Source organism: Columba livia, chromosome Z (genome assembly GCF_036013475.1).
Source record: "Columba livia isolate bColLiv1 breed racing homer chromosome Z, bColLiv1.pat.W.v2, whole genome shotgun sequence".
NCBI lineage: Eukaryota > Metazoa > Chordata > Aves > Columbiformes > Columbidae > Columba > Columba livia.
In genome coordinates, this window is record NC_088642.1 from 65,788,370 (window position 1) to 65,812,463 (window position 24,094).

General features: G+C 42.4%; 1 protein-coding gene across 1 annotated transcript in view; it reads right to left on the bottom strand.

Annotated features, from left to right (window-relative positions):
* Window positions 1–5,445: 5,445 nt before the first annotated feature.
* The window catches only part of SAXO1 (stabilizer of axonemal microtubules 1), a 32,067-nt gene continuing 13,418 nt past the window's right edge, over window positions 5,446–24,094 (bottom strand). The window contains exons 2-4 of the mRNA XM_013368890.3: window positions 16,823–17,002; window positions 10,713–10,915; window positions 5,446–6,541 (exon numbers count right to left, since the gene is read on the bottom strand). Coding sequence (XP_013224344.2) covers window positions 5,595–6,541; window positions 10,713–10,915; window positions 16,823–17,002 — 1,330 coding nt within the window. The 3' untranslated portion in view covers window positions 5,446–5,594. The remainder of the gene's footprint in view (window positions 6,542–10,712; window positions 10,916–16,822; window positions 17,003–24,094) is intronic.

Sequence of the window (24,094 nt, forward strand, 5' to 3'; positions counted from 1 at the left end):
TAGAGCCAAACACAACCATTGCCTCTTTAAGAGCTACCTTATTCGTTCCGTGATGAATGTGGCCTAAAACATCTGTGGGACAGAGGTGTAGCCAGAAGGGGAAGTGAAAGTCAAGTTGCCCCACAGCAGTATTTCCACACAAAGGCAATTAGAGAGGCACAAACCATCAAACTACTCCTTCCAGTGTGGGAAAGAGGCAGAGAAAGACACTAGAGCAGTAGGGGGAAAAGAGGTTTGTAACAGGATCAGCCAAAAGAAAACTGTGCTCAGAAAATTTGTTATGGCAGTTTCCCACCCCAGCGAATCGAGAGCACAGTTCTCTCTCTGCCCAAAAGTTGTTTTCCAACTAAGATGACGTGGGTCCCTCAGGGAGACCCTATCCATGCACCAGCAAAGTCCTTTCTTTTTCTTGCAAACAAAGGGTTTGCTCTTTCATACGTTATGTTCAGCTGTCTCCTGTCTCCAAAGTACCACACCCAGGATCAATACTGCTTTCCTCTGTGATATGAATGTCCCCGGTCCTTTCTGAAGTACACCACTTCTCTTTCAACACCTCCTTCATAGCTCTGAAACACGTGAGGTGCTGACAATTTGATCTCTCTAGCAGTCTATTGCATTGGGTGAAGCCCTTTTTAGAATTTGAAGTGGTAAACTTTTCACAAATTCGCTGCCTGTTCATATTTTGGGACCATAAGCATATAACTTACTCATTTTTCTTGATCTCTCACCTATAACCGACTTTGAATCTTCTCCAGATGGAATTGATGTCTGCTGCACAAATGAGACACGGGGGTTTGCAGTCCTTGCAGGCACAGGTGATTGAAAGACTTGGTATCATGCAAGTCAAAACTGAAATGGTTGGTTATCTCCCCCGTTATTCCAGACAACTTAGTTTCTTTTGTGGCTGTTTTATTTTGTTTCTGACTGAGGACAGGCGAATCAAGTATTTTTGCTCAGTCTTTCCATGGGTAGGAACCACAGTCCTCCTGGCTAAGCAGACATTCAGGACCTTCTGGGAAGCTGCTGCCCTTCTAAAATTTAGTTTGGGCATGTCTCCTTAGTTCAGCTTTCATGCTTACATCTTGCCTAACAGATTGTGCTTTGCCCTGGAGATCAGTAGTGCTGGCGAGTTTCCTCTTCTCTTTTCAGGGACACAGGAAGAATTTATCCCCACAAAGAGTCTCTGCAGTGTACATAGAGGAGACTGTTCATGTCCACAGCTGACATCTATTCGCAATGATTACAGTAATTGATACCAGTGCAGGAACCTGCCCTGACAGTGACAGTTTTCATCTACTATTGTTTAGCACGATTTTCCTTGTTCTTTTTTGCATGCTTCACAGTATAAAACCCCTGGATGCCTTTCTCAACCCTCCCAAGGACAAAGTCCCTTGATTTCATCCTTGCATTTTGGCTTTTGAAACCCTTTTCAATAGTAGCCTTTGTACTTAGGCCAGTGTTTTAGTATTCATGCCATTATCCATCCTTCAAAAACACAGTGAATGAAATAGGAGATTGGTTACAGCTGTAACCCATTTGCACCCATTTGTTCACTGAGTGAGAAGTGCAGCATCATGAGTGCAAGTTTTGTGAGCTCCTCAAGGCGACTCCCAGCACTAGAAACTGGGCCAAAGGCAGGTAGTCTTTTTTTCACTCAACATTGTCCCACCAAACAGGCAAGATCTCTATAGAGCATCTGGGAGATTTCTGAGCAAGTGCTAGTTCATCTAGTACTAGCACCTAGTTCTGCCTCGCGCACAGGTATACTTTCATTTTCCTCCTCTTCCTGTATGTAACTCCAAAACCAAGAGCTTCTAGCTTGTGCCTGTACCTCCTTATTTCTGAGATTCTGACCATTCCAAGAAAAACTTAAATTTAATTAGGACAAACATAAGGTAAGATTAACTTCTGTTCATCTTTATCCATAAATTTATTCTGTGTGAAAACAGTAACCAAATCCTGTGTACTTCAGTGGAGCCCATTTTCATTCAGTGTGATAAACACTTCAATTCTCCCACAAATAATTATTTTCTCTTATGCTGATTTTCTAATTACAATGCCCATTTTAATCAAAAACAAACCACAGGCTGGGAAGATGTTGCTTTAGTTTAACTGTGTCACAGAGCAAAGGGATGACTGTTGCCTGCATGGGAGGCTGGGAGGATCAGAAGCGCAGCCCTGTCCGTGCGTTGGACAGTCTCACCCTCTGACCAGCCCTTGGGAGGGGAAGAGGAGATTGGCAGAGACAGGGTTAAACAAACCATTCCTCCAAGAGGGGTCAGGTAGCACACAAAGGCTTCAGGGCAACACTAAATTAGGAGGCTTTAAACAACTAATTTGGGAAGGAGGGCTGCACCTCCACAGCAGTTCCATCCAAACCAAGTCTGGGCTACCTGAGCCACACGTTTCCTTCTGCACTGACCTCCTGCACCTAAGTTGGTAACTGTGCAGCTTTTTTGTGCACTGGTTCAGGAAAATTAAGTAAATGGGCCTTAACCTTACTACTACTGGGCGCCACATTATGAAAAACCTATTAAGCTACTGGAGATTGTCAAAAAGAGGACTATGAAGTTGCTGAAGGGTTTGGAGCTGTGTGAGGAGCAGCTTAAGTCACTTGGTTTGTTCAGCCTGGAGAAGACGAGACTGAAAGGAGACCTCATCACGGCTACAGCTTCCTCACAGCAGGATGAGGAGGGCCAGGTGCTGAGCTCTTCTTTTTGGTGACCAGTGACAGAACCCAAGGGAATGGCAGGAAGATGTGCCAGGGGAGGTTCAGGTTGGACATTAGGAAAAGGTTCTTCACCCATAAGGTGGTGGAGCACTGGAACAGGCTCCCCAGGGAGGTGTCACAGCCCCAAGCCTGACAGTGTTCAAGAAGAGACTGGACAATGCCCTCAGACACACCGTGTGAACTGTGGGGTTGTCATATGCAGGGACAGGACTTGTCATATGCAGGACAGGCAGAGAGAGAGGGGAGACCACAGCGGCCCAGGCTTTAATCAGCTTTAATTTCTGTAAAACCATGGCTTTAGTTATTCAAGCAAGCTCATATAGCTCCTTAGCATTATCATATAGTGGTTTTAATAACTTTTTTATGCTTTTAGGTACAAGTCAGCAAAAAATCCCAAGCCTGTGTCTCATGCTGTGAAAGTACGGGAATTAAAACAGTCATGTCTGCTTGAGGCTGCTGTAAACTGGTCCACAGTTTGCAAACTCAAGAATCCTGTTGTTAATGTTCGAAACCAAGCAATTCCTAATGCTAAGTAGCATATTGCATTGCTGTCCATTTTGATGACTAACTTCCACCCACAAAAAATGTCCCACAAACCTGTAATAAAGATAGATACACACATTAGACTCCAATGGCTCTGCATTTGCTTCCAGTCTCACATAAAAGACTTGAAAGGTCGGGAAGCTTTGCCACATGAAAGAACAATCTCTTCTGCAGTCACAAGCCCCAGCCATTTCTTTCATAAAAACTGTTTAAGAATTGACAGAATTACAGGCTGATAAATAAAATCAGAAAAATAAATTAATAAAAAGAGATGGGGAAAAAAATAGTTTCCTGCCAAAGCTAAACGTTGAAAACATGAAGATTCTAGAAGTCTGATAAGACAGCAGGAGCTGAAAAAAAGAAGTGCCAGACATACTGTAAGTCAATACCTCACCACAGGTTAGTGAATATTTTACAAATTCCTGAATCTCTGAAGGCTGTGTGGAGCCATCAATGACTAGATAGTTTGCCCATTTTGAATAGCGTAATCTGCAGATATTTTCCTAGTTGTTCTTGCAAGCACATAATTTTTCATTGAAGTAGAGCATATGTTTAGAAAAGGCCTGTAGGACTGATGTAAGGACTTCGAGTGATGCAGAACTGCTGTGCCTCTAGGGTGATTGTTCCAGTGGTTCCCACCCTCAGGGTTATGCATTCGTGTTTTCAGATGGAAGGTGTTTGGCTTTAGCTTGCAAGCACTTAGGAAGAATCACAGAATACCAGGCTGAAAAAGACCTCAAGGATCACCTGGTCCAACCTTTCTTGACAAAAGCACGGTCTGAATGGCACATCTGAATGGCACTGGACCTAAAAGGGTCCAGTGTTGGGGAATCCACCACTTCCCTGGGGAGATTATTCCAATGGCTGATTGTTCTCATTGTCAAAAATTTCCCCCTTGTGTCCAATCAGAATCTCCCCAGGAGTAACTTGTACCCATCACCCCTCATCTTTTTCATGCGACTCCTTGTAAAAAAGGAGTCTCTGTCTTCTTTGTAGCAACCCTATAAACAACTGAATGATTATGTGGTCTCCCCTAAGCCTTCTTTTCTCAAGGCTGAACAAGCCCAGTTCTCTCAGCCCTTCCTCCTATGACAGGCTTCCCAGTCCTTTGATCATCTTTGTGGCCTTCCCCTGTACCCTCTCCAGCCTGTCCTCATCTTTTTTGTACAGCAGGGACCAAAATTGAACACAGTATTCCAGGTGTGGCCTGAAAAGCACTTAGTAGAGTGGGATAAAGATTTCTATCTCAAGGGGCTTCAAAGCTTTTCAAAAGTTTTAACATACATTTATATAGAAAATTGTTTTCCACTTCCTCTTTAAATGCAGCCACTTTGATGGTAAGACACAAGCCTTTCCTCCAGCTTGTAAGAGGTCTACCTAGCACTTGAGTGAAACATTCCAAAAATAGCCAGAGCTGCCAGGAGTGAGAGAGATGAGGATTTGTGAAAGCAGAATGCACTTAAGAAGCCACTAAGTTTCATAGTGCTAATGTAACACTCATAAGCCTACAGAAAAGCACTTTGGACATAGAAATTAACAGTTCTGATCAGAAGTTTAATATTTTTCGTATCCAAAAGATAATGAAACTCCAGCTGCTGGCTGAACTGTAGCAACATATCACAAATTCAACTCTTTGATGATTCTAGTACCCTTACTGCATCGTGCAGCGAAGAGCTTTTACTGAAATCCTCCTCTTGCAAGCTGTCAGCTGAGGGTGGCACCTTTGGCATGACAGCCTCACATTTGACAGCCTAGCTCCGGGCAGCACAGTGACACAACTAAGGAAGGTACAATCTTCAATAATACTTATCCAGAAATTGTACCTCTTGTATGTATCTTTGATGAAAGTGACTGATAAGGTGAGATCTCACACTTTCCTATCCATCCCTGACTTTTAAGTGTGACTTCAACAGCATGTGATTCATGAAAAGGTTGTTCAGCCACTGTTATCATGGACATGGCTGAACCTCCGTTACACTAATAGTAATGCATGTTACTCTGAGTTTTCCCTTTTAGTGTCTCAAGAGGGGGTTATCTCTGTCAATTAAAGAGCAAGAATTAGGCGGGAAAAAGAAGAAAAAATGCAGTTAAACAAGTATCAATATGTCTTTTCACCAGATATTACGTTTTTTCATTAGTGCAAATGATCCAAAATAAGCACAAGTCTGGGAAATAAGTTTATTTTAAGAGTTCTGTAAATATAAAATTAGTGTTTGGTTTGAAAGAAGGTTACAAAACAATCAACTTGTCATCTGTAGCTCACTGAGGCCCTGCTCTTTGAATCTGTTTCCAAGGAGAATGCTTTCGCTCGCTTTTTCCTTCAGTGTCCATCTTGCAGGCAGTCACTCTTAGAAGCAGGGATATAGAGACTGTGACCATCAGCATCAGTTTCCTCAAAGACATAACCAGGTGGGATTTTGTAAGAGGCCAAGCATTTAACAACACCCTTTGGTGTGTAGCTGGTAGTGTAGGTCGTTTTAGCATCTAGAAGAACGTGATCCTTTGGGCCTGACCAGCCAGGTTTATAGCTCTTCGTAACGGTGAGTGGATGAGGCACATAATGGGCCTGAAAGGTAGTCAAGCAATCCATCGGTTTTGCTGGGAAAGTCAGTTCTGGAGCATGAATAATAGGTTCTACTCTCTTGAACTGCCAAGGCTTATAGTCTTCTTTCATTGTAGAAGAGCTATCAAACGGCTTACTTTTTTCACGCTGAACCACAGTTCGACACATCTTGGCTGGTTTGCCATTTGGGTTCTTGTAATGTAACTGAGTAGTGGTGTGAAGGTCCATTTTCTCCACAGGGGGAAGATACACACCAGGTTTTTTGCTGAATACGGGAAGCAGTGGCCAAACTTGGTATTTTTCCTGAAACTCAGTTGTAGAGGAAAATGGAAGAGGGACATTTTTTGGTGGACATGGCTTTATAAGCTTGGCTGGCTGACCCGCGACACCCTTGTAAGAGAATTTGTGGGTAGTGAGGCCATCAAATGGGACATCACTGGCCTTGTATTTCTCATATTTATGGACATAAGGTTTCTCCAAAGGATGTGGCACGTAATTCACTCTATAATTGGTTCTATTCTCAAAGGGAGTCTTGTTTTTCTGGGCTGGATTTAGAGGTTTGCAGCTTTGAGTGGCAACCGGTCCCCTGTATAAGTAGTCATCCTGGACAATGGTTCTGTGGTCAAATTTTTCTTCTGATGGTCGAAACCTGTCATCTGGTCTGATCATATCTGTCTTTGGTTCATTCCATTGCACGTAGTCGCCTGAAACGTAAGAGGAATCCTATCTAAGAGTTCAACTGAAGTTCTTTGGTGAGTTTAGGTATATACCATTTTATATTTTGATTATTACATATTCTACTGTAAGAAATATTTTTTGATGTTGTAATAGCCGATAAATCCTATTATTTTTATAATAATTCATTATTATTAGCTGCTGTAGAAAACATTATACAGTAGTGTGCTGCCCCAGGGATTGTTCAGCATCTACACAGAAAATGGTATTAAAATAGTCCTGTACCCACCCATACCTACAGAGATGGTGAAATACAATGTGGGAAGGTTAAAATACATTCCCAGTCTCACAGAGATATTTTCTGCAGGTGACTGAGTGGGTGCTGTCCTCATGCTCAAACAGAAATCTTGAAAGTGGAGTACGATGGCACTGACTGTGACCCCCTCCATTTACCTTCCTGCAACTATGTTGTGGCTGGCTCAGCGCACAAGCAGAGTATACCTGTGTCTGCAGGAGGCTGTTCAGGTGTCTCCTAGTGTATCTTTGGGGCAAGGAGAACCAGATGTCCACCATTCCACTCTAAAGGCCAAGCTGCAGAGATGCCCTTCCTCTTTGTACCTTCTCATTTGGGGATGACCTGATTTCTCAACTGCAGTGCTGTTGCATACTGCGTGCTGAGTTCGGCGGTTTGCAGCTCATCTTGGTATCACCAAGCTGTGCTGTGTGGCATCGCCTCAGCTCTTGGCTTTGTTCTCTGCGATACTCCTGCTCTCAGTACAAGCAAGAATGGAGAAGGAGCTTGTAACTCTGTCTCCAGTTCCTCCTTATTGCCAAAACTGTGCTGGAATTTGCAGTCCAAGCCTGCACTAATCTGAAGCATTGAATAATACCGCAGAGATGGTCCATACTCCAGAAATTTTGGTCTTCAGATTCATGACTAAGTAAACATTTTAGGCACAATTTTAGAGACATTCATATCTTCCTTCCTCGGCAGGATACCAGGGAAAAAAAAAATGAGGCACTGAGATTTAAAAAGATTTGCACTCAGTCATGCTATAAATATATTGCAGAGCTGCCTAACTCTCCAACCAGTGCTGTGGCCACAACACCATCATTTTTTCCCTTCCTAGCAATCTTGTGCAACTTCCCCTAGAGACCATCATGGTTACTGGTAGGAAGCTGGAATGAAATAGTCTTGGAGCTAATCCAAGGGTTTTTTTCTAATTTTCCCTCCTTTCAAACCACATCGAAAGCCATGAGGCAAATAAGCCTCCAGCTGACTCTGCACAGGAAGGAAGTCTGGATTTCAAAGTCTTAGAGAGTAAATGATGCAATTAGGTATCAGGATATTTGAACTCTCCAATCCAAACAGAGTTATTTCTTTTGAATGGCAGTGGCTATTGTACTGCACAAACACAATTACACAAAGGATGTGTTCATTACAATGTGAAGTTAACTAAAAAAAGAGTAACTTTTTGCTCCAGCTAAGTGTCCCTTTAAAGTCCTTATGGTTCGAATTGAGTTGCTCTGCCCTGGCACAAGGGAGGAAGCAGCAGCCACAGGCATCATGCTGCTCCCAGAAAACACCCTGCCCTTGGGTACAGAGCTGCCCTCATACTGCTAATTAGTGTAATCAGCTGAGAACATGGACCTGCCTGTGTTTACTGGCATAGACATTCATTCACTACTGTTGGTGCCACTGAAGGCCAAGCTGCACACTGTGCTAGTGTCAGGGATTTTTAGATGCTCCAGGTGCTCCTCTTTCTCTGGGGGAATAGGAGACGTCCAGGCACCACTGCTGGGTGGGATGCTGACCTTGTGCTCATGCCTAGGATACATCACTTTCCTGGAGTGTTGGTCCAGCAGGATGAACCATGAGCATATATAGACATGTGTTTTTACAGGGAATCTATTAATAAAATACTAAAAAGTGAGAAGCTAATGAGATTCAGCTCTAAGCCAGGGCTCATTCAGAGATGTGACTTTTCAGATGCGAACCAAGAGTTATCAAAAAACTTCTTAGCTTCTCCCACCATCTTTGCTGGAAAATAGTCTGTGCATTTGAACGTAACCACAGCCTTTGCAAAATATTCAAAACATGACAAGCAAGTCCGTCTGTCTTCAATTTTAAAAACTTATAAGCTCTACACATTTGGAGACCTCATAGGCATTATGAATTCATTTTACTTAGTGTAAGCCAGCAGTGCTACTACTCCTTCAAAGTGTGTTACAATTTTATTGTAACTCTAATTCTTCTCCCATAGATATTAATAGTTTCCCATGTAGCACAATCTTGAAAACATTAGGGGCTACAGGAGGGAACAGAGGATATGAGCCATATGGTACTGGAGGGTTAGGCACATATCACTGTAACCAAGCAAGACAAAGCCAAAAATAGGTTACATACCTGCAGATGGATAGAAACAGCTACATGAGTAGCTTGGAGAAGATGAGGATTTTGAAACCTTAAGTTGCAAAGTCATCTGACATTAATTCTGATATGCAACAGCATCATCTTAAACCTACAGTGACATCTGGGATATAGTGTGTTTAGTGGGAAGGAGTAGGACAATACAGTTGGAAAGGTAATTTAATACCAATGCAGCACTGATTTATAGGATGCTTAAATATTTGAATTATGATAATTAATTGAATAACATGTTTCAAAATTTCACTCTGGAGTCACAATCAGTAAAACCTAACAATGTTAGAGAACAGCACAATGAAAACTTTTATTTTTTGTGAACCTGGGCCTTAAAAAAATAATTCTTTCAGTATGCAATTTGATCTTTGAGGGGGTTTGGACAAAGATTTCCACTTGCAGTGTTTTGAAAAATACTGCAAATTATAACCAAATGTGGCTGTGGTACATTTTGTTAGAGTTCTAGAATAACAGTTAAGGTGCTGACCTAAACACTGATAAAAGACAAAGATATACATCTGGCTCAGATACAGAGATGTTAAGGATATCTAAACACAGAAGGAAAGATCCTCTGCTTGCACAAAGCAGCCTTTTTTTACTGGCTTTACCAAAGCTATTCAAATGAACACCGTCTGGTGACATTGCCTGTGAAAACGAAGTGTTCAAAATTGTGTAAATGTGGTTATTTTGCACCTGTGGGTCATAGTCTTCACGACCCAAGTAATTCTAAATAGACAGTATTTCCTGTGTACTTAAATGTAAAAATTCCAGTTTATGCCATTGCGTGCAGCTGTGCTGAAGTCTGACTTCCAGTCATTTCAACTGAGTAACCTTAACACTGCATTCACATACCTTTTATTTCCTTACCTTCATTATCATTTTGAATTTTAAGAAAAAAAGTTTATGTACGTTGGGACAAATCTCCCTGCCAGCACTGATCATAAGCTTTTATATTTGCACAGCATAATAAAAAAATAAAAATAATTTAGAAATTATTTTAAGAAAAAGACAAATGCTAGCTACCTGCCCAGCAAAGTTAGATAATTGGAATGTGTGCAGAGGGGAGGCAAAATCCTCTGATTTTCTGCTTACAACTTAACTACCAAAACTAGCATAATTACTGAAACTGTGTAAGTGAAAGTTTTCTCCCATTGTATGCAGAAGAAAATTTGTGCTGATGGAGAGGAAGGAACAAAGACCCCACAAAGACAAACCACATATACCAAGTTACCACAGCTGAGAAACAAGGGCATAGATAGATTCATGGTTCACCTGTTTTACCAGTAGAGCTTGAGTGCTTTGGACACTTGTGTGGAACTTCCATGTACCCGTAATTCCTATATGTGTCTCTCACTTACTCTGCAGCACACACAAAAAGGATTATGTACTTCATGACCTGCTCAGACCTAGCAAATTCCATACCTTTTATGTGTGTCTGATACACTGAATGTGCAGACCAGACCAACAGTATACCAAGAGTGTGTGCAGTATATCCTAAAGATTATGCTGTTGGACCCACTTGCAGGTGCTCACATGGTCCTTCTTCTACCTAGGAGGCATGTAGGCCTGTCAAACATGCAAAGGAGGTTAATTCAGAGATGTTCTAATGCTATCGTTGATGCGGGTCTGTATTCCCAACAACTTGTGTCTCTGTGGTTCCTGCACAGCTTGTTGGCATACATAGACAGAAGGAATAACAACTGCACACTGTTTTCATCTATCTTCTTCAAAAATGAAGCTACTGGTGAAGTTCTGAAATAAGCTGCAATGGCACATACCTTTGTAAGTGGTTCCTGTATCCATCTTGACATTGGGGATGTGGCTTCTCACACAGGGGATGCATGGAAGTACTTGAGAGATAGGGTAGGCATTATAATCTTGTTTATAAGTGGAGGTCAAATCCATACTCTCATCACTCTTGACATACTTGTCAGGGGGTTTGAGTTTTAGTGGCAACACTTCATGAGCTCTGTAAGTTCTCCTGTGGAGAATAATTTCGTTATGGTTTTTTGTTTTAAGGAAAAAATCAAGTTCATTTTTCTGGACATACAAATAAACTAATACTTCCCCTTATCTCCACAGCCTAAGGAAGTCTGGATAGGATATAAACAGTTAATGAAACACACGAGCCTTTCACATTTGGAAATGTGGATTCTGAAAAAGGAACTGAGGCAGGCCTGGACAATCTCAGGGCAGGCCAGGTTCCTGCTTCTCTCTACCCAGTGAGGTTAATAGCCTTACACAAAGCTATCCCTGTTCTACAGAGTAGTTACTCCAGAAGGCTTAACTCCTTTTAAAAGCCGAATAATTATAGCAGGCTATCTAGTACGTATGGGAAACACATGAGAGAGGCAACAGCAGCCTTCCTGGACAATATACTGTTCAGCAGTTCAGTCAGGATTAGAAGAGAACAACAAAACAGTTTCACATCAAAACTCCGGTTGAGGGAAGAAGTATCAGCATGGTCACTCAGCTTTTTCTCGGGCACCATTGTAGAAGAGCTATTTTAAGATACTGGAGCAGTGTTACTTAACTCCAACAAAACATTACAGAAAGAAGACAGTGAAGAAAATAACATCACCTTGAAACATTCACTAACCTGAACCTGCTTCACAGCCCACATCCTTTGGTACAGGGAAGAGTCTGCTGCCTGACACCAGCAATTTCAGTCTTCAGTATCAGACTATTTTTCCACTGGTGTGCAGATCTTTTTACACTATTGGCAGCTGTCAAGGAGAAATGGTCTGTATAGAAGCTATTCTAATATTAATACTGCACTTTGCATCTGTGGTGATGCTGAGTGGGCAAGGGCCTGAGCCTCTGTATATACTGTATGAGCTAGGTATTTTAGCAAATAAACAAGGTTCTTAAAAGTTCACGTGGAGCAGAAGGGAAGAGAGTTCACTTTGCAAAGTATTGGGAATAGGGGTAAAAACAGAAATACAAAAAAATTCCAAGAGCATCAAGAGGTGCTTACGTATAATAGATGTCACACGTTGTAGACCCTTGGAGTACTTTAGTCAGCAATTTAAAGCCAATGTGTTTTTTAAGAGGGACCAAGAAAAGACAAGCAGGAGTACAAGAGACAGGCAGCAACCTCAGTAGCAGGGAAGGGTCAGTAACAGAGAGTCTTTCCCAAGCCACTTACAGTACACTGCTCAATTCCATGTTTGAAACAGCTGAGCCTGTACCAGTGGCAAGGAACAGATCACAGGCAAACAGTGTGACCAAGGGTTTTCTGGCAGTGGGAGCACCTTTTCTCACTCTGACTACTGCAATATACCAGAAACTGCAGTGGAGATTACAGAGGAGAGATCGATCTGCTGATAAATCAGTGGCAACCTGCATCCAAGACTCCAAGAAAAATGGTACTGCCTGCAACTCACAGATTTTTATCACAGAGGCTTGCTATTGCAGTATGGCACCTGACACTCGGCAAGTTGTTATTAGAGAAGACTGGTGACAGCTCAAAGTATGCGGGCCTCGCAGTCCCTGCAGTTATTCTCATATGCTCTGTCAATTCATTCTTTCCGAGTTTAGCCACACAGAACTGGACTTTTAGCAGCCCTCTAATAGGTGGTGGCACCTTCACACTAGGTCTTGGTACTTTCACACTGGGTGTATTTTCTTACTGGTCTTACCCATAGGACAGCAAGTTTTGCAATCCAATGGCTAACTGCCCAGGCTCTGTGTTTTCTCCACTTACAAGGGTAGGCAGGTTTTATATATTTGGTGGGATGCATACTCTGAAGAAGCAAATATAATTAATTTCTGTGCTTTCTTGCTAGCGTGCTTTACAGAATTTGCACTGAACTTCAGACCGTAGGAATCACTATTCTTGTCTGAGCAAGGATAGTTTTGCTGATTGAACTGGAAGTTTCTACAGTCTCTTTGACAGATCCCACACGGTGGCTGCCCCTCCTTGCCTGCCTTAAAAAGACACTGTTGAGCCAAGGATTTAGTTATAGACCAGTACAAAGATGTGTAGCTGCTTTAGCTCATGCTGGAGATGGAGGGCATATGTAGAAGTAAAGTCTGCTCTTTAAAACTGTCTGATCTTCTTGGTCATTGCTGAAAACTCCCACCTAGACTGAGGTATCCCAAATGTAAGCCTGACACTTCAGACTTCATCAGCCATATTTGTGATTTAAATTGATAGCTCTTCAATAGGCATTTGTAGGGGAAGGAGTTATTAGAGCTTCCGTGTCAGGATGAGGACAAATGGGTGGTGATAGCTGTTAAGACTTGATTAATAACCATTGGCATCTCCTAGGTCTCTAATTCAGTGCAGCAAAGGAAAGAGTGATGTTGATCGTTACTGTTCCTGTAATGACAAAGGAAGTAAACATCAAGATCAGACAGCAGCCACTGTTTGAGGAAAGGGAAGCTCTCAGATTCATATTAAAGGATCGGATTCCTATTTTTATTAGTTTCTTCTGTGGACAAGCCGCTAGCACATCGCTTTACTGGCAGCATGGAACAGCCTCAGGAATTAACTTCCATTAGGGAAATGGCCACAGTGCAAGTGTGAAGACTGCTGCCAAACAACAACACTGAGCAACAACATAGTTGAGAAGAAGAAACAGCCCAGGAATCCACAATGACTGCCTTGAGGAAAACACATACACCCCCTTTCCAATCATCAACCTCTACCATATTTATACCTTCTTGGAAACCATTCACTCACATTACTGTGTATAAAGTGCCACACAACACAGAACAAAAGAAAAATACTCCTCCAGTATAATCCATACTTTCCCAGACAATGTTCACAGTATCACAGTATCACAGTATGTTTGGGATTGGAAGGGACCTCAAAAGATCATCTAGTCCAATCCCCCTGCTGGAGCAGGAACGCCTAGGTGAGGTTGCACAGGAACATGTCCAGGCGGGTTTTGAATGTCTCCAGAGAAGGAGACTCCACAACCCCCCTGGGCAGCCTGTTCCAGTGTCTGTCACCCTCACTGAGAAGAAGTTTCTTCTCAAATTTAAGCGGAACCTCTTGTGTTCCAGCTTGATCCCATTACCCCTTGTCCTATCATTGTTTGCCACCGAGAAGAGCCTGGCTCCATCCTCATGGCACTCACCCTTTATATATTTATAAACATTGCTAAGGTCACCCCTCAGTCTTCTCTTCTCCAAGCTAAAGAGACCCAGCTCCCTCAGCCTTTCTTCATAAGGGAGGTTTTCCACTCCCTTAATCATCTTCGTTGCCCTACGCTGGACCCTCTCCAGTAGTTCTCTGTCCTTGAACTGAGGGGCCCAGAACTGGATACAATATTCCAGATGTGGTCTCACCAGGGCGGAGTAGAGGGGAAGGAGGACCTCTCTCGATCTACTAACCACTCCCCTTGTAATACACCCGAGGATGCCATTGGCCTTCCTGGCCACAAGGGCATAGTGCTGGCTCATGGTTATCCTGTTGTCCACCAGGACCTCCAGGTCCCTTTTCCCTACACTGCTCTCTAATATGTAATTTCCCAACCTATACTGGAACCTGGGGTTGTTCCTGCCCAGATGCAGAACTCTACACTTTTCCTTGTTAAATTTCATTAGGTTATTCCCTGCCCAACTCTCCAGCCTGTCCAGGTCCCACTGGATGGCAGCACAGCCTTCTGGCGTGTCAGCCACTCCTCCCAGCTTAGTGTCATCAGCAAACCTGCTGATAGTACACTCTATTCCCTCGTCTAAATCGTTAATGAATATATTGAATATTATTGGCCCCAGTACTGACCCCTGAGGCACTCCACTAGACACTGGCCTCCAACTAGACTCTGCACCATTGACTACCACTCTCTGGCTTCTCTCCTTAAGCCAGTTTGCAACCCACCTCACTACTCTATTGTCTAGACCACACCTCCTCAACTTAGCTGTGAAGATGCTGTGGGAGACTGTGTCAAAGGCTTTACTGAAGTCAAGGTAGACCACATCCACCGCTCTGCCATCATCCGTCCACCTTGTTACATTCTCATAAAAGGCTATGAGGTTGGTCAAGCATGCCTTACCCTTGGTAAAGCCATGCTGACTGCCCCTAATAACCCTCTTATCCTTGATATGCCTTGAGATGGCACCAAGGATAAGCTGTTCCATTACTTTCCCAGGGACAGAGGTGAGGCTGACAGGTCTATAATTACCCGGGTCCTCCTTCTTGCACTTTTTGAAGACTGGAGTGACATTTTCTTTCCTCCAATCCTCGGGCACCTCCCCCATTTCCCAAGACTTGGCAAAGATGATGGAGAGCGATCCAGCAATGACTTCAGCCAGCTCCCTCAGCACCCGCGGGTGCATCCCATCTGGACCCATAGATTTATGGATGTCCAGACTATTTAATTGCTCCCTAACCCAGTCCTCATCGACTAAAGCAAACTCCTCCATTGACCTGGCTTCATCCGGGGTCTCAGGGGTACAGGGCTCCCCAGGACAGCCTCCAGCAGAGTAGACAGAGACAAAGAAGGCATTCAGTAATTCTGCCTTCTCTGTATCTTCTGCCACCAGGGCACCCACCCCATTCATCAGTGGGCCTACATTGCCTCTGGTATTAGTTTTGTCTGCTATGTATTTGAAAAAGTTATTTTTGCAGTCCTTGACCCCTCTCGCCAACTGTAATTCTAAGGAGGCCTTGGCTATCCTAGCTGCCTTCCTACATCCTCTAACAGCAGCCTTATATTCTTCCCAAGTGGCCAGCCCCTGCTTCCATGACCTGTAAACTCTCCTCTTCTGCTTGAGCATACCCAACAGATCCCTATTCAACCACGCAGGCCTCCTGGCTCCCTTCCTTGACTTCCTACGTGTGGGGATGCTCTGATTCTGAGCGTGGAAGAAGCAATCTCTGAATGCAATCCAGCTATCTTGGGCCCCTTTTCCTTCAAGCAGTCTTGCCCATGGGATTTCCCCCAGCAATTGCTTGAAAAGGCCAAATTTAGCCCTGCTAAAGTCCAGGGTTGCAATTCTACTTGCTATTCTGTTCCTGCCACCCAAGATGCTGAACTCCACCATCCCGTGGTCACTGCAACCCAGGCAGCCCTCAACCTTTACTGCTTCGACCAGACCCTCCTTGTTAGTGAGGACGAGATCCAGCAGTGCACCTCTCCTAGTCGGCTCCTCCACCATCTGCATGAGGAAGTTATCATCAATGCACTGGAGGAACCTCCTGGACTGTGGCTGGCTGGCTGAATGGTCCTTCCAGCAAACATCAGGGAAGTTAAAATCCCCCACAACAACCAGGGCCTGTGACTGTGAGGCCACTCTCAACTGTCCATAGAAGGCCTCATCAACTTCCTCAGCCTGATCTGGTGGCCTGTAGCAGACGTCCACAACAGTGTCACCCCTGCCAGCCTGTCCCTTGATCCTGACCCATACACTCTCAACTCGCTCATCATCCACTTCTGAGCAGAATTTAGTACATTGTAGTTGCTCTCTCACATAGAGAGCAACTCCACCACCACGCCTGGCTGGCCTGTCTTTCCTGAAAAGGGCATAGCCATCCATGACCACATTCCAGTCCTGTGAACTGTCCCACCATGTTTCTGTAATTGCCACCAGATCATAATCTCCCAACCGTTTCTGCTGTTTTTCCAGGAGCCTTCACAGAACAGTAAGTGAGCAAAAGCCAAGACCATGACTGTGCTTCTATGGCTTATGTATTCTCTGATCAGATCATATCTCAGCCTGTACGAAGTGCAAGAAAATTATCTGCTTGCCTTCACTACAAGAACTGGCCTCAGACAGACCTTCACACCTCCTTCATGAAGCCCTTATGAGTGTTTGTACAATCTCAGTGTTGGAGTGTTCAGGCTCCCCTTGTGAAAAACAATAATTTTTATTTTCTGTTACCCATCTTTCAGACACACATCTAAGTCACAGTCCTCACTCTCACTATTTTTCATACTTTGTAGTCGAGATGCCTTCCATTGGTATTTCCGCCATCTTGTACACTTGCTCTGGCTTAAATGAGCTTCTGGGACGAGTGGTAGGATAAAGGGGGTATTTCTCTGTGTACTCTGACAGCATACATGGCTTCTCACTCTGATCATAGGGCCTGACGGGCAGGTGTGGACAATGGTGACACCTGCAAGGGAAAAAGAGCAGCACAGGTCTTAATGACTTACAGGTAGCTGATTAATAATACTTCATTGTATAAGTTGGCTGCAGATTGCAACTACAAAACAGTGGATAAGTAAACATTGCAATGTCTGCTACAGCCTTGATTATTGAAAATCCAAAAGCACAACCTGCACAAAGAAAGTGTTGTTTCTGTCCACTACTACAGCCTGCAGTCAAACAACTCTGTGAAGCCAACAAAAACAGCCTAAGAAAAGTAATTTTGCCTAGATGAAGAAAAAAGCAAGTTAATCTGAGATACAGCCAAGTGTGCCATACTATACTGGACTAGAAACTCTATTTAATGTCCCATTTGTTCCATTTGTCATAAAATTTTCTTGCCTTGCTCACTTATTGAGCTCACTTGTGTAGACAAGTGAACAAAAAGGTAACCATTCAGGAGTCTCTGTTCACTCACACTTGGGCAGCACTGCTTTGCACATGTCTCTGAAAGCAATTCAGTCTGGGTGCTGCAAGACATCTCCATAATATGCACCAAGATTTTCTGAGCTAGCTCCCTCCTGACTTGAACTAAAACACCACCATGAATTGTTCATTATTGGTAACCTCCTTCTTTCCACATTGGGACCAGACCAGAGCAGGATGCGCAAGGCTCATCCTGTCAAAAAGAGGTCTGACGTACCACTCTCTGATTTCTTCCCAGCGACATAGCTGTTCATGTCACTTTCTGGATTGAGTCACACCTGCTAAAGTCAGTGCAAAGGTTGCTGACTAAGGACTTCAGGAACCAGCCCACAGGAATTACAGTAAGAGGCAATGGCCTCTGGTTTTATATCTCATACATAATTCCTGTCAACATCGGAGTGTTCCCTACTGGATGTATGTTTTCCAGTGCTACGTCTAGTCCAGATACGACGTATTCATTTGAAAGGGCGTCATACTTAACAAAGTCCCCGTTACATTAAATGTTGAGCAATCCAGGATGAGATTCTGATTATGTAAATTTATACAGACAACTTCTGGTAAACATTCAAGGGTTCACCTTCATATACTGAATTGTTTTCCAAGCTAGCACAAGAGTGGAAAAAGGGTCCTGAGGGCCCAAATAAAATTCAGCATCTTTCTGACAAACCAGTTTCTCATTTGGATTACAAATCCTTCTAAGAAATTATAAATCTGGAGAAGTCCTAGTAGATTCATTTTTGCCTTAGAGAAGTTTTGAATTTGGACCCAAAGGGAGGTCTTACAGGGAGTAAGACAGACTAACCCTGCCAGTTTAAATATTAGAAGAAAAGACTTCATGGTGGAAATCTCAAAAAAAAAAAAAAGTGTCCCACACTGGCCATGTTTGTGGTCTTCCAGTGTTGCTAGGAACTATTCTTTACTCTACAAGGGAACATTATCTATCTATTCTTTCTGCTTCAAATCTGCTAGCTTCATACCACCCTTATGTGTACTTTATGACACAGCAAGCCAGTCCTCAGCTTGGCTTTGGAGAGTGTTGATGAGGCCCTCACGTTAACTTGTTATGTTAAAATTGCACTCAGACCAGAGTAGGGGAAATCACTAGACAACCTAGTTCATCATGGCCCTGCATACAGTGCAAACACTGTCCAATGGCAGCATTTTGCAAATAAGGAATGCCTGACCAGGAGCAATGAGGCTTCACTAACTCCATGGGTTAGCGTCCCATTAACCCTCAGCAGCATTCAGAGGGTTTTCAGGGGTTTGCTTGCAAGAACAGGTTTCCCATGTGGTCCAGAGCAGAGGCTTCATTCTGCTCCCTGCCCACACCAGTCAGGCTCTCAGCTGCAGACACGTTATCCTGAATCCTGATGGACATTTAAGAGACAGAGTCCTGTACCTGCCAGAAGCACTGTTGGCACTGGGGATGGTGAGGCGTCCAGTGTGCCAGCAGGACAGGGCTGGGTAATGCAGGTACCTCTCCTGAGACCCCACAGGAGCAGGCAGGGAACAATAGCTTGCGGAATCTACATTTTTCCCCTTGCAGGTACTGCTCGCAGTGTGAATGCTGGGGTCTTCTCAGAAGCCTGGGATGGTAAAAAGGCCAGGATCTCCTGCATCTCCGGCAGATAGCAGCAGCCTCAGGCTGCCAAGCTCATTGCTGCAGGATAAAGTTCAGCCTTCAGCAGGACCTGGCAACACAGGTGGCTTTACACCTCAAGTTTTCATCCACTTTTCATATATAGAATTCTTCTTGCTTTGTTGAACTTCAGAGAACACAACAACAACATGATGAGATATTTCAGAGTTAGGGCTTGGGAAAAGCACTTTCCCACAAATAAATCCTTCCTGACAAGGCAGATAAGTAAACCTGAATGTTTTGTCTTCTGTTATTTTGCACTAAATTGTGATGTATGCCCACAGATCTTACAGTAGCATTGTTTTACAGACTGTGAGCAGAAAATGATCATCAGTGATAATTCACCACCAATGTATGATACTATAAAAACTTTGCTTCTATATCCAGAGAGATACTCCTGGGAATATTTTCTGCTGGAGACTAATATAAATAACAGGACAAGACTCTTAAAAACAAGGAGTGGAATAATGCTAGACTTTTAGATTTGCTACCCTTTACTAGTCCTTCTGGCATAATAGATATTTATAAAACAACCACATATGTCTTCAGTACTGAAGTCCCTGCTATGTGACTGCAGCAAGTTGGCATGTTAATGTCAGAGCTAAGCAGTTAAAATTACTGTATAAGGGTTTTGATACTGCAGTTGTCAAACTGTATCCTAGTTTCTAAGAACTGGTGAGACCTCAATTTTGACAGTTGTTGTACTTGCCTGCTTAGATATTGGGGGGGGAAGGAGGCAGGGGTGTAATTCTATTCTGGTTTTCACTTGCACAAATTACACTTTACTCGATTGAGGTCCATCACCTTAGCCTGGCCAATATTAGCAATAAAATGTAACAACAAGGAAGTATGTAGGGTTATTTGTTTACTAAGAATTGTGGAATAATTGCAGACTCTTTGAGGGTAAAAATAATGCAAGTCCTGTGCCTTCAAAGGAGTTTGCTTCATCTAAAGAGAAGCTGAGATGAAACGTAAGAAAATTATCAGTTTATATTAAATACCTTTTTAAACTTGGAAGCACAACCTAGATCCACGGCTCAGGACCAGAACTCAGGATGTTTTAATTCAATTTCTGCATTCACCACAGTCTCCCTAAACAGCACAACTCTCTGCCAAGTAAGGATACAATATAGTCTTCTCCAGAGGAGAAAGAGGAGGAATCCTGTAAGGTTTATTAATTTCTCAAGATAAGCCTCTCATATTTTTCTGTTCTTTTTAAATGTCTGTGATTAATGATAAAAGATTATCACAATGAGATCAAAATGCAAGTGGAATGGTAAGAAAATTCTACTATTAAAATCCTAATTTATCCCTGTTATGTGGCTTACTACTAGTAATTATTGTCCATAAAGGTCATGGATGCCATGGCATTACTGCTTGTGAGAAAAAATATGAGGCTTAGAAATTACTTGAATTGTCATTCAGGAAAATTTAGTTTTCTATTTTAAAAACACTGGTCCTCAGACCAACTTTCACAGAGAAAAGTAACATCTCCTCAACCACATAATTCACTTCTTGTACCATTTCTACTTTCCACGAATGGTGAGATCAAGTCAATATTATAGAAATCTCTAGATGGAATGGTGATGCTGTCCAAAGAAATATAGGGACATAAAAACATGCCAAAGAACTGGAGCAGGGTCTAATAGCAGGAACAGATTGCCAACAGTCAGGCTTCAAAGAAAATCAATGAAGGTGGGTATTCATGCAAGTCTCTTCAAGCAATGGAGATGCAACCAGAGGCACAGCTACCTGAGAGAGTTACAAAAGGATGGATGACAGATTAGATGTTTGTGAAGGGAAGAAGAGCATCCATGTGCAAAGTATCAAAATATATTGCATATAAATATTGAATATAGTAATAATACCAGGAAAATGAAAACATTGTGGACATGGGCCTATGGAAAGTACAAGGTTCTGCTTTTAGATGGTGAATGATTTGGAAACAAAAATTAAGTGCACCATAGAAGCAAGAGATCCCTTGAGAGAAGTTTGAAGGCTATGTGATCATAACAGTACAAAAATATTAATCTGATGTCTTTGGAAGGTTAACTGTAATTCCCACACAGCTCGGAGTCTTTTTTCTTTGTGTCATGTCAGAGCATTGAACTCTGAATGCCAAATTTCACATAGGTTCACCAAATGCTAGAACAGGTGGATCAGAATCACCCCAAAATGAATAAAAGTGGCAGTGGAGAAAGAGAGGTTTGACACACTTGCATGTACAGTCTTCACTGTGATGTCAGGCAAAAGGTTAACAAAAGAGAAACACATATTTGTAGATGTATAGAGATCATCATTGCCAAAAGAATTAAATACATGATTGGATGGTCTTCCAAATTCACCCTCATCAGAATGCCACCACTAGGAGTCCAGGGCAGCTGGAAGGAGCTGGAAGAGGACAAAACCCTGCCATTCACTATTACATGTCATTGTGGTTGCATGCATTTCAAAAGCTGCAAAAAGTCATCAGGATCATTCTTTTTTAGTGACCTAGTGAACTCTGAGCAAGGCTCTGTATTAAGCTCACTGTACTCTTATAGACACTCTTTCCTTGGTTCATACTTCTTATCTTGCTTTCCACATGTGCAACCAAAAAATGAAAATCTTTGATATAACCTTCCTACTAGTCTCATCTCAAATAACCCTTAATGAACAAGAATTATACTGTTTCTTCACATTGTCATTAATATGATTTTAGGTACTACCAATAGAGTCCAGAGTTGACTTATCTGTGTTTCAGTACATGAACGATCACAATAGATAATTCACAGAAATAAATACTATCTTCCTACTTCTTTCATACATGTCCTCTTTGAAATAATGTAAGCAAAGATTAATATTGATTCATTTAAAACAGAAAGTGTAGCAAGCAGAAAGGAAGATTTAAAGATCCTGTTGTTAACCCAAGAAACAACTGTGCAAAACCAGGCAACTGTGCAGATTGAGTAAGCCTTTTATGTAGTCAGAGTTCACTCATCCTGTCTAAATGCAGCAAACAGTTGAGAAACTGATGCCAAAATTCTGTTTCAAGGGTCCCAGGAGCAGTCATGGTGAGAGCACACACTAAACATTTGTGGCTGCATTACTTTTGGCAGCTGACCCAAGACATTAGGAAAAGGAAGGTCCAAACAGTCCAATAACTTCTGTAAATTATTTATGTGAAGAGTATCCTTTGAAATTGGAATATGCTCTTGACAGGAAACTGGTAGATGTCTATGCCCAGGAATACTAAATTTGGGTAGTAATGGGTCTAACTTTCACAAAATGAATACAGCAATTTATCTGTGCATTCCAACTGAAAAGAAAGTTTCATACCCCTCTCCCCCAAGAGAGCAGTCAAAGTGTAATCAGACCTTTCATGAAGTACTATAATGCCATCCTCACTTAAAGCCTGAGAGCTCTCAGATTTCAGCACATTAACACAATGCAGATCACATTTCACACAAACTCATTATAACAGATTTTATGACTTAACAAAGCAAGACTTAGTGAGGTCTGTCCTTGCGAGTGCATACTCACTGCCCCTAACCAGCAATGATGGAAGAAATACCAACTTCTTTTACATCTTACCTTGTGTGCTCTACTATACATCAAGTAGAGATGCATACTTGATACTTATCTGAGAGGAGACAGAAAGTTAGAAAGGTATTTCAGGTAGCTAAAATACTAAGAGATTGACACATCAGTCCTCAGAGAATTCATCTGTAAGTCCCAAAGATTAACCAGTTTGAGCAGACAATGTTGTTTCTTTATGAGAAACCAGGTCTTTAAATGTTTAATATCAATAATGTTACTGCAGACAGATGCCAATGAGCTCTGCCTGTTCTTAGGATGCAGATGAGGTCAGTAAACCCTGCCTGGGATGAAGGAAGCAGAGACAACACAGTGACAGTTTGTCCACCCTAGTGCTGAACTGTTCAAGCACATTAAAGGCTTGCAGGGCTATTACGGACTGGAAAACACCACCTTTAAAAGAAGGATCATTCCATAGGTAGGCATTGAATGAAGGCAATATCCCTTCTAGACTGATGACTACCAAGAGCTGATTGTACAGACAATAGGCACCATTAGATGTTATGTTTTCTGCTTGTACATTCACACGATACATGAATAAACATGCAAATATCTTGGAGAGATTCAGAAAATGTTGTTGAATTGGGTAATGCCTGGGCTGCAAGACTAGTGGCCAAAAGAAAGACTGCAATTAAAGGTGTCACAGAAAGGGATGAGGTAATGAATGAGTACATCATGATACATCTGGTGTGCCTGCTGAAATGCTCGGGAATGGATTACACAGATAAACCTTGCCAGATAAACCTTGCCATCCTCCTCACTGTGAAATATACTGAAGATACAATATCTCAGCTGTCAGTAGTATAGTACATCTAGATGGAATAATGATTTTGTGATGAACAATCATCAGGTTCTTCTGAACAGATGGCTACCAGTCCTTGCGGGGAGGATGGAGGGTTAGAAAAATCAAGTACGCCCACACATGGTGAGGTCAGGAATGTCACATAATAACACACATCTGAATTCATTGCCTTCTGGATGCAGACAGGAAACAAACATAGGCATCCATCCCTCTGTGCTGTCCATTCTTTCTTTGTTCAAAAGACCAGGATATGGCAATGCTATGCCAAAAAACGGAAAACATGCATGGTCATGAAGACGTTGAACCAAGTTTATTATGTTTCAGTATTCGTAAACTTGTGAGATCTTAAATGGAGAGATTGTTCTTGTACAAATGTGAAGCAAAAGTAAATCACTCAATCCAAGCTCCCCAATTGTCAGCTTCCCTGGACTTTCACTTTGGATACAGACAGATGTTGTGTTTGGCCTTTACATAATAGGGAACTGAGGTGAAATCTTGGCTAAGCATCATGAAGATTTAAGAGAATTTAGATTTAATTCAAATGTTGATGAGTTCTGTTCTAAACAGAAAAATCTGTTAGACTTCTATTAATTGCTCTTATTCCAGCTAATAGTTTG